The 12,226-nt window shown below is 36.0% G+C and overlaps 1 protein-coding gene across 1 annotated transcript in view; it reads right to left on the bottom strand.

Moving 5' to 3' along the window:
- The window catches only part of STAM (signal transducing adaptor molecule), a 92,378-nt gene that overhangs the window by 27,092 nt on the left and 53,060 nt on the right, over window positions 1–12,226 (bottom strand). The window contains exon 5 of the mRNA XM_002918632.4: window positions 11,926–12,072. Coding sequence (XP_002918678.1) covers window positions 11,926–12,072 — 147 coding nt within the window. The remainder of the gene's footprint in view (window positions 1–11,925; window positions 12,073–12,226) is intronic.

Genomic DNA, 12,226 nt, shown 5'->3' with positions numbered 1-12,226 from the left:
CTAAAATACAACTAATTAATTCTGACAATATACTCCAGTTAATAGTAACTGCTAGCGCGCGCGCGCGCACACACACACACACACACACACACACACACACACTCTTTTATGCCTCTGACACAGATTTATTTCTACTTATAACGTCCTCCCCTCTGGCTCCTTTTACTCTGTCCACATTTTTCCCTATTGAGTTTTAACTCACCAGTCAACAGCTAAAATAATCACTTTCTCAATGAAACTTTCCTAAACCCCTAAATTAAGCATTCCCTTCTGTGTTCCTCTGATAGTACTTTTAACAAGGTACTATGCTGTGGGTAGTTAAGAATGTAAATTGTGGAGCCAGGAAAACATGGGTTTAAATCCTAAGTCTATAAGGTTCTAATGTATGACCTGGGGTACATTAACCTCTTCGTGCCTTAAGACCCTCATCTACAAAATGCGGGTAATAATAGCACCTACATATTGTAGGCTTTTGAAAGGATTAAATTAACATGTAGCTTCCAAACTCAGGATGGGGGCCACCACGAGGGTTTAAAGGATAGACTGGTGATGGGTAGTAAGGAGGGCACATATAGCATGGTGCACTGGGTGTTATATGCAACTAATGAATCATCGAACTTTACATCAGAAACCAGGGATGTACTGTATGGTGACTAACATAATATAATAAGAAAACATTAAAATAAAAATAAAATAAAAAGTTTAACATTCTCTCCTATATACACAGAGGTAACGTAGGTCATACATATGATAATTATTGCATAAAGGATGGTGAAATGAAGAGTAAATAAGCCCTAAACAGTTGCAAAGTTTCTACATTTTACATGAAATAATAAAATATTAACTCAAAATAGACTGTGAACAGTTACAAATATATATTAGAATACCCAAAGCAAACAGTAACAACATAAATGGAATTCTAAATAGTATTCAAATTAACACATGTACAGCACATAGAACGGTGCCTGGCACATAGTAACAGTCAATAAATCTCAACTTCTATTAAAATTATCTGCTTGTATCTATCTCCATAACTGTGCTATATGTTCCCTGAGAATATATGTGCCTAAAGATGGATGGATTACTAGCAATCAAGAAATAATTGCTGAATAAATGAAAGGCAAAATATTCAATGTTACAGTAAAATACAGTTCTAGATACATATGTAGTTCTACATACACAGTTCTATATAGACATTAGTATATTTTATATTGTCAAACAAATGCACAAAGCATTTCTTTTTTAGAAAAGTGGACACTAAAAAGCTTTTTGTAGTTCACTAAATGAAACTTTCAGCACCTCAATTCTGATCCATCTCTAGGTGGAATCTTCTTTGGATACTAATTTTGTGTGTGTGTGGGGGGGGGTTTGGTTTTGTTTTTTTTTTTATTATGTTCAATTACCCAACATATAGTACATCATTAGTTTTCAATTAGTGTTCAACGATTCATAAGTTGTGCATAACATCACACATCTCCGAAAATTAAAGGTATGCTTCCTCTGAACAACCTTTTCAATTACATACGAATTTTTTTTCAGTTTGGTGAATTTCACAAAATAGACATATTTATCTTTTGTGGTCTGTGAAGGAATTTCTATCAGTCAAGAAGAAAGTGCAGACAATATATTCAAAGTGCGAAAAGGAAGAAACTTACAACCAAGGATACACTACTAGACAAGATTATCATTCAGAACCGAAGAACTGATAAAGAATTCCCAAATAAACAAAAACTATAGGAGTTCATCACTACTAAAAGGGTTTCACAAGAAATATTAGAGGGTCTACTTCATAGGGAAAAGACCATAATTAGAAATAAGAAAATATGTGATAGAAAAAAATTTCACTGATAAAAAACAAACATATAGTAAGGGTTGCTGATCAACCCCTAATAAAGCTAGTATGAAGGTTACAAGACAAGAGTAATAAAGTCAACTATATTTACAATAACTACTTAATAGATACACAAATAAAAGATGTAAAACATGACATCAGAAATATAAAATGTGGGTGAAGGGAATAAAAACGTAGTGCTTTTAGAATGTGTCTGAACTTAAGCAACTACCAGCTTAAAATAATCTGCCATATATACACAAGTTCTTATATACGAACCTCAGGGTAACCACCCAAATCCAAAATCCTGTAACAAAATACAAACTAAAATCCTGTAACAAATACACAAAAAATAGAAAGCAATCCAAACAAAACACTAAAGAAAGTCATCAAATCACAAGGGAAGACATCAAAAGAAGAAAAAGAAACAGAGAAGTACCACAAAAACACCAAGGAAACAATAAACAAAATGGCAATAAATACACACCTATCAACAATTACTTTAAATATAAATGGACTAAACTCTCCAATCATAACACATAGGGTAGATGAATAAAAAATAAGACCCATCAATAGATGCACTTGAAATCTGAAGGCACATTTACTGAGAATGAAGGGATAGAAAAAAAAATTTCCATAGAAATGAAAAGAAACCCTGGGTAGCATTAATTATATCAATCACAAAACAGGCTTTAAAACAAAGACTGTTAACAAGAGACAAAAAAGAACATTACATAATGATGGGATCAATTCAACAAAAAGATAAAACACTTGTAAATATTTATGAACCCAACAAAGGAGCACCTAAATATATAAAATGAAAAACAAAGCTGGGGGCATCACGTTGCCGGATTTCAAGCTATACTACAAAGCTGTGATCACAAAGACAGCATGGTACTGGCACAAAAACAGACACAAAGACCAATGGAACAGAATAGAGAACCCAGAAATGGACCCTCAGCTCTTTGGGCAACTAATCTTTGACAAAGCAGAAAAAAACATCCTGTGGAAAAAAGACAGTCTCTTCAATAAATGGTGCTGAGGAAATTGTACAGCTATATGCGAAAGAATGAAATTTGACCATTCTCTCACACCATACACAAAGATAAACTCCAAATTGATGAAAGACCTCGATGTGAGACAGGAATCCATCAAAATCATAGAGAAGAACATAGGCTACAACCTCTTTGACATCGGCCACAGCAACTTTTTTCATGACACATCTCTAAAGGCAAGAGAAACAAAAGATGAAATGAACTTGTGGGACTTCATCAAGATAAAAAGCTTCTGCACAGCCAAGGAAACAGTCAAAAAAACTAAGAGGCAGCCCACGGAATGGGAGAATATATTTGCAAATGACACTACAGATAAAAGACTAGTATCCAAGATCTACAAAGAACTTCTCAAACTCAATACACAGGAAACAAATAATCAAATCAAAAAATGGGCAGAAGATATGAACAGACACTTTTCCAATGAAGACATACAAATGGCCAACTGACGCATGAAAAAATGTTCAAAATCATTAGTCATCAGGGAAATTCAAATCAAAACTACATTGAGATGCCACCTTACGCCAGTTAGAATGGCAAAAATTGACAAGGCAGGAAACAACAAATGTTGGAGAGGATGTGGAGAAAGGGGATCCCTCTTACACTGTTGGTGGGAATGCAAGTTGGTACAGCCACTTTGAAAAACAGTGTGGAGGTCCCTTAAAAAGTTAAAAATTGAGCTACCCTATGATCCAGCCATTGCACTACTGGGTATTTACCCCAAAGATACAGACGTAGTGAAGAGAAGGGCCATATGCACCCCAATGTTCATAGCAGCATTGTCCACAATAGGCTAAATTGTGGAAGGAGCCGAGATGCCCTTCAACAGATGACTGGATTAAGAAGACGTGGTCCACATATACAATGGAATATTATTCAGCCATCAAAAAGAACGATTTCACAACATTTGCAGCAACATGGACGGGACTGGAGGAAAGTATGCTAAGTGAAATAAGTCAAGCAGAGAAAGACAATTATATGGTTTCACTCATTTATGAAACATAAGAAATACGAAGATCGGTTGGAGAAGGAAGGGAAGAATGAAGTGGGGGTAAACAGAAGGGGGGAATAAACCATGAGAGACTATGGACTCTAGGAAACAAACTGAGGGCTTCAAAGGGGAGGGGGGTGGGGGATTGGGATAAGCTAGTGATGGGTGTTAAGTAGGGCACATATTGCATGGTGCACTGGATGTTACATGCAAGTAATGAGTCATGGAACATTACATCAAAAACTAGGGATGTACTGTATGGTGACTAACATAACATAACAAAAAATTATTATAAAAATAAAAAATATATATATAAAATGAATATTAACAGACAATTTAGGAAAAAATTACAGCAACACAGTAACTGTAGGGGGCTTTAAAATACCCGCTTACGTTAATTGATAGATCATCCAGATAGAAAATTAATAAGGAAACTTCAGCCTTAAATGACACATTAGACCAGATGATGTAAGAGATACACACAGAACATTCTAACCCAAAACAGCAGAATACACATCTTCTCACAAGAAACATTCTCTAGGATCGATCACATGTTAGGCCACAAAATAAGACTCAGTAAATTTAAAAAGAAGAAATATATCAAGCATCTTTTCCAACCATAATGGTTTGAAACTAGAAATCAGTTACTAGAAAAAAAAACTGTAAGAAACAAATACATGAAGACTTGACATGCTACTGAACAACCAACAGGTCAACAAAGATATCAAAGAGAAAATTTTTTAAAATCCTTGAGACAAATGAAAATGAAAATACAATGTTCCAAAATCTATGGGACTCAGCAAAAGCAATAGCAAAAGGAAAGTTTGTAGTAATACAGACCTACCTCAAGAAACAAGAAAAATCCAAAAAAACACAATCTAACTTTACACCTAAAGAACTAGAAAAAGAACAACAAAACCCAAAGTCAACAGAAGGGAGGAAATAATAAAGAGGAGAGCAGAAACCAGTGAAGTAGACACTAAAGCAACAATAAAATTGCTCAATGAAACTAAGAGCTGGTACTTTGAAAAGATTAACAAAATCAATAAACTATTATTCAGATTCATCAAGAAAAAAAAAGAGAGGACTCAAATAAATAAAATCAGAAATGAAAGAAGAGAAGTACAACCCATACCAGAAAAAGACAAAGTATCATTAGAAACTACTACAATTATATGCCAACAAACTGCACAACTTAGAAGAAATGATTTAAATTTCTACATTCTTCCAAAACGAAATGAGGAAAAACAGTAAATCTTGAAAAATGATTACTAGCAATAAAATCGAATCAGTAATCAAAAACCTCCCAACACACAAAAGTCCAGGACTAAATGAATGTGTATCAAACACTTAAAGAATTAACACCATCCTTCAGAAACCATTCCAAAGAACTGAAGAGGAAGGAATGCTTCCAAACTCATTGTACAAGGCCAGCATTACCCTGACACTAAAAACAAAGAGACACTAGCAAAAAAAAAAAAAAAAAAAAAAAAAAAAAAAAAAAAAAAAAAAAAAAAAAAAAAGACAGAAAGAAGAAAAAAAAACGTACAGACCAATATCCCTGATGAACATGCAAAAATCCTCAGCAAAATATTAGCAAACCAAATTCAACAATACGTTAAAAGTATCATACACCATGATCAAATGGGATTTATTTCACGGATGCAAGGATAGTTCAATATCTGCAAACCAATCAACATGATACACATTAATACAATGAAGGATAATAATCATACGATCATCTCAATAGAAGCAGGGAAAGCATCTAACAAAATTCAACATTCTTTGAAGATAAAAACTTTCAATAAAGTGGGTAGAGAGGGAACATACCTTGACATAATAAAGGTCACATATGGTAAACCCACAGCTAACATCATACTCAGTGGTGAAATCCTGAAAACTTTCCAAAATCAAGAACTAGACAAGGATTGTTCAACATATTGTTTGAAGTTCTACTCAAAGCAATTAGGTAAGAAAAACAACAAAAAAAGCAGCTCTCTGTGCCTCCCCATTCAACGGACAGTCACATCTTGTACAGTGCCAACTGCATCCCTGAGACAGGATGGTTAAGGTCGGAGTAAATCAATTTGGCTGTATCACACACCTAGTCACCAGGGCTGCTTTTAACTCTGGCAAAGTGGATAGTGTTGCCATCACTGACCCCTTCGTTGAAATCAACTACATGGTACACATGCTCCGATATGATTCCACCCATGGCAAATACAATGGCACAGTCATAGCTGAGAACAGGAAACCTGTCATCAATGGAAAGCCCACCTCCATCTTCTAGGAGTGAGATCCCACCAACATCAAATGGGGTGATACTGGTGCTGAATATGTTGTGGAGTCCACTGGGGTCTTCGCTACCATGGAGAAGGCTGAGAGCTCAACTGAAGGGTGGAGCCAAGAGGGTCATCATATCTGCCCCTTCAGCTGATGCCCCCATGTTTATGATGGGCACAAACAATGAGAAAGATGACAACTCCCTCAAGATTGTCAACAATGCCTCCTGTACCACCAACTGCCTGGCCTCTTTGGCCAAAGTCATCTATAACAACTCTGGCATCATGAAGGGACTCATGATCAAAGTCCATGCCATCACTGCCACCCAGAAGACCATGGATGGCCCCTCTGGGAAGCTGTAGCATGACGACCATCCCTGCTTCTCCAGTGCTGCCAAAGGTATGAGCGAGGTCATCCCTGAACTGAATGGGAAGCTCACTGGCATGGCCTTCCATGTCCCCATCCCCTGTGTATCAGTAGTAGATCAGACCTGCCACCTGGAGAAAGCTACCAAATACAATGACATCAAGATGGTGGTGAAGCAGGAATCAGAAGGACCCCTTGAGGGCATGCTGCGCTGCACTGAGGACCAGGTTGTCTCCTGCCATTTTAACAGTGACACTTACTCTTCCACCTTCAATGATGGGGTCAGCACTGCCATTAATGACACTTTGACAAGCTCATTTCCTGTTGTGACAATGAATTTAGCCACAGCAACTGGGTGGTCAACCTTATGGTCCACATGACCTTCGCCCTGGACAACCGGCCACAGCTAGAGCACAAGAGAAGCCCTCAAGTGCTATGGAGTCCTTGCCCCAGCTCATCCCCCAGCACACTGAGAATCTCCCAACCTCAACAAAGTTTTCAACCCAGACACCATGAAGAAGAGAAGGGGCTTAGGGAGCCCTACCTTGTCATGTACCATCAATAATGTACACTGTAGCAAGCCAAAAAAGAAAGACAAGGACATCCAAATCATAAACGAAGTAAAACTGTCACTATTTGCAGATGACATGGTACTATATATAGAAAACCCTGAAGACTCCTCTGAAAAACTATCAGAACTAGTACATTAATCCAGTAAAATTGCAGAACATAAAATCAATATACAGAAATCTGTTCCATTTCTATACACTAATGACAAACTATCAGAAAGAGAAATTAAGAGCACAATCCCATTTACAGTACCATCAAAATGCATAAAATGCCTAGGAATAAATTTCACCAAGAAGGTGAAGAAAGACCCTCCCTGAAAACTATAAGACAGCGATGAAAACAATTGAAGATGACACAAATAAATGTAAAGATCTGCCAATCTCATGAACTGGAAGAATTAATATTGCTAAGATGTCCATACTACCCAAAGCATCTACAGATTCAATGCAATCCATATCAAAATAATAATGGCATTTTCCACAGAACTAGAACAAACAGTTCTAAAATTTATACAGAACCACAAAAGATGCCAAATAGCCAAGCAACCTTGAGTAAGAAAAAGAAAGCTGGGAATATCACATTCCTGGATTTCAAAATACACTATAAAGTTATAATATAATCAAAATAGTATAGTACTGGCACAAAAACAGAAACACAGATCAACAGAACATAAAAGACAACCCAGAAATAAAATAGCACTTTCATGGTCAATTAATCTACGACAAAGGAGGCAAGAATATACAACAGGAAAATGAGTTTCTTCAAAAAACAGTGTTGAGAAAACTGGACAGCTACATGCAAAAGAATGAAAGTAGCCCACTTTCTTATACCATGTACCAAAAATAAATTGGATTTAAGACTTAAATGTAAGACTGAAACCATACAGCTCCTAGAAGAAAACACAGGCAGTAAGCTCTCTGACATCGGTCTTATCAATATTCTTTTGGCTCTATCTCCTTAGGCAAGGACAACAAAAACAAAAATAAACAAATGGGACTACATCAAACCAAGAAGCTTTTGCACAGCAAAGGGAAACATCAGCAAAACAAAATGGCAACCTACTGAATCGGAGAACATATTCATAAATGATATATCCGATAAGAGGTTAACGTCCAAAATATATTAAAAAGCTCATATAACTCAGTATTAAAAAAACAATATAATCTAAAAACAGAGGACCTAAACAGACATTTCCCCAAAGACAATATTCAGATGACCAACAGGTACATGGAAAGATATTCACTAACAATCAGGGAAATGCAAAACAGAACCACAATGAGATAATTACTTCACATCTGACAGAATGGCTATTATCAAAAAAAAAAAAAAAAATACAAGTGTTGGCAAGGATGTGGAGGAAAAGGAACCCTTGCATTATTGGTGGGAGTGTAAACTGGTACAGACACTATGCAGGTTCCTCCTTGATGAATTAAAAACAGAACTATCATAAAATGCAGCAATTCTGGTTTTTACCTGAAAAACTTCTAGGTTTTTAACCAAAGGACAAAAAAACCATGAATTCCAGAAAAAGACATATGCACCCCTGTGTTCACCGCAGTACAAGAGCCAAAACTAGAAGCAACCTAAACGTCCATCAATAGATGAATGGATAAAAAAGATGCAGTATATGTGTACATGTGCACAGACATACACACACACACACAATTACTCAGCCATAATAAAAGAATAAAATCTTGCCATTTGCAACAACATGGATGGACCTAGAGGGTATAATGCCAAGTGAAATAAGTCAAACAGAGAAAAACACATGGTATGATTTCACTTTTACGTGGAATCTAAAAAACAAAACAGAAACGGACTCAGATACGGAAAAGAAACTGATGACTGCCAAACAGTAGGCAGGTGAAGGGGATGGACAAAACAGGTGAAGGGGATTAAGAGAGACAATCTTCAAGCTACAAAATAAGTAAGATGGGGGAGGGAGATATAATGCACAGCATAGAGAATCAATAATATTGTAACAACTCTGTATTGTGGCAGATGGTAACTAGACTTATTAAAGTGACCATTTCATAATGTATATAAACACTGAATCATTATGTTCTACGCCTAAAGCAAATACAAATATTCTTCAATAAAAAAAAAGAGAGAAGGAAGTGCAGAAATAAGCTACATTAAGTCCTATATTCCTGAAATGCACACTTTTCAAAATTCTTTCCTATCATCGGGTTCTAAGTGTAGCAATGATGCCTAATGTTATTAATCAATCAAATACAGTAACAGTGCTAGCATTACTTTTATCTCTATGTCAAAAGTTAGTGCTACAAGAACTGCAGCAGAATGGGTTAGTTGACTAAAGTATGACTTTTCTTAATATTTTTAAAATTATTTTCTTCTGTACTTGGGATGAAAAAATATACTTTAAAAATTCCTTATATTTTCAGAGGCTTTTGTTAAGTATGCTGACAAAGATCTAGTCTGATTAAAACATAATAATGATTAAGCGACTAAGTTTAAAATCTACAGGGGGGCGCCTGGGTGGCACAGTGGTTAAGCGTCTGCCTTCAGCTCGGGGCGTGATCCCGGCGTTGTGGGATCTTGCCCCACATCAGGCTCCTCCGCTATGAGCCTGCTTCTTCCTCTCCCACTCCCCCTGCTTGTGTTCCCTCTCTCGCTGGCTGTGTCTATCTCTGTCGAATAAATAAATTTTAAAAAAAATCTTTAAAAATAAAATAAAATAAAGTCTACAGGGATTTGTGTAGATGATCCTACATGATACATTTTTCATTAAATATGAAGTTCTTCACAAACATGGTTTTCAATAAGCTATCAGACATCATTATTAAAAAAAATCACCATTCTACCTCATATTTTACTTTATATGCATTTTATATATTCCTTGTGGCTGAAGATAGTAACTACAACAAAATTAGCTTTCATGTATTTTATAACATCCAGACAAAAAAAAGAAAAGTAACTCTTAACTTTACTATTGCCGATGTATGTCCTGAACCTCTTGAACAGGAGAGTAACCTAACTTCTGTACCAGTCAATAAATAAATGCTCTTGCCAGTGTTCACTCCACTTCTTGTCCTTTGAAGCCTAGTCCAAACAGACACATATCCACTAACCTCTATATCAAACGGAAGGCAGGATCGTGTAGTGGAAAGAACACTGGACTGAGTGTCAGGAGGCCTGCGTTCTAGTTCCAACTCTGTCAACTATGAGCTGTGGCCCTGGGGAAGTCACTTAACCATTCTGGGTCTCAGTTTCCTCATCTGTAAAATGAGGGGATTAGATTAGAGAATCCCTGAAGTTGTTCACACAACCATCTGAGACTCTAGGTTAACCAAACAAAGCTACATATCACATAAATCATTAGTTCTTCTTCTCTAATTGGAACAAGTCCCTTTGTGGACTGAAAAGTAGTTTTCACTTGCACTGAAAGCTGTACTCAAGAGCAGGGCTTCCCAAACTTTAATGTGTACATGGAATTATCCGGGGATCTTGTTAACATAGAGATAATGAATCCATAGGTCTGGAGCGGCACCGTAGATGCCGCATTTCTAACAAGCTTCTATGTGATGATGATGATGATGGTCAACAAGACACTTTTTAAGTAACAAGCTCTACAGTAGCTTCTCGGGGCAAATAAACTGCAATCTCACTAATCATCTATATTTCTTGGTTTTCTATAGTGAATCTACCCTTCGATAAGTAAACATTGCCCCTCTTGCCAAGGAACTTACAAGATATCTTGGACTTTTCTGCATAAAATTATTCCTTAATATTATACAGATTTTAGAAAATACTCTGAGAGTAGTAAAAGCCAGCTATGAATTATGAATAAATACCTTTTAAAGACATACTTTATCATTGTAAAACCATCCATAAGCCAAATTTTTTTCAAGTAAGAAGAAAAATACCCTCTCCTTCCTTCATCTCCCAAACATATTTCCGGATCTTCACATCTCAAGAATATTCAGATAGACTAAAAGAGGGTTTTGGGTAGAAATCTAGATAGCCTGGATGAATCACTTCATGATTCTCTGAAGTGGTCAAAATCCCGAACTTGAGTCCTCTATAGCTTAAGAGTTTTCTGTACATGCTTTCACACCACTTGTTATATTCTACCCCAATCCATGCAGGAGGGAAAGGCAGTACAGTAAATTATCACACACTTTAAGAGTTCTAGATTAGCTGGAGATCCCAAAGGACGGTTACCCAGAATAGAAAATAAATAAATAAAAGAGATACCCTTCAATTTTTTCCTTATACATAAATTAGAAATTGATCCCATTACATAAATTGGGGGACGGAGGGGCAGAAGGAAATGTAAGCCTTCTACTTAATCATATTTATGTACTGGGCAGCTTTTATTAAGGGAAAAGATGCTTTGTGTGCTTCTCTCCTCATTGACTCCTTTATCTCCTTCTCATTTCTCATACAAGTATTCATAAATTTCATAATCAAAAGAACCTCTAAACTCATCCTTAAATTTTAAGGATACACTGATTTTTAAGCTGTCATTCTTTGTAGATAAAATTAAAGCAGTAAGAGTATTTAAGAAGACTGTCAGTACTACCTGATATCGTAAAGCAATTTTGTCTATAGTTAAAAACTCCATAAAAAATTTTTAAACTGCGAAATGCTAATCTAATCTATTTACAAGGAAGGAGAAACAGTGGGAAAGTAGCATTTGGAACACATTAATATTCCTGTATTTTTCTGGTACCACTGAATGCAAGGTTATCAACAGAAATTCCTTTGGTGTAGTAAAACCTGGTTTTGGAGGAAAAAAGAAAAATTCATACAAATGTGGCTACTTTAGAGAAACAAATTGTAGCACACAATGCAACTTTACAAAATACCTGAGAGCCAATAGCTGGAAATGTAACTCCTTGTTCCTTAAGGTTCTTTATCATTGCTGATATTAGACTAAGCTGTGGATCATTCTTAAATTCATCTGTCCATTCAACCATAAGAGCCTTTAATTTTTCACAGACTTTAGGATGACCCTGGAAATAGAGAAAAAATTTAATAAAAAAGTATTAATTTCCTGGCTAATGATATAACACAGATATATTAAATATAAAAATTATAAAGTGCTATGGACACTTTTTTGAATCACAAATTGCCCCTAGCTATAGATGATACCTACGAAAACAGAGT

Source organism: Ailuropoda melanoleuca, chromosome 15 (genome assembly GCF_002007445.2).
Source record: "Ailuropoda melanoleuca isolate Jingjing chromosome 15, ASM200744v2, whole genome shotgun sequence".
NCBI lineage: Eukaryota > Metazoa > Chordata > Mammalia > Carnivora > Ursidae > Ailuropoda > Ailuropoda melanoleuca.
The sequence above is the reverse complement of the archived record's forward strand: the minus strand, read 5'-3'. Positions and strand labels throughout refer to the sequence as shown.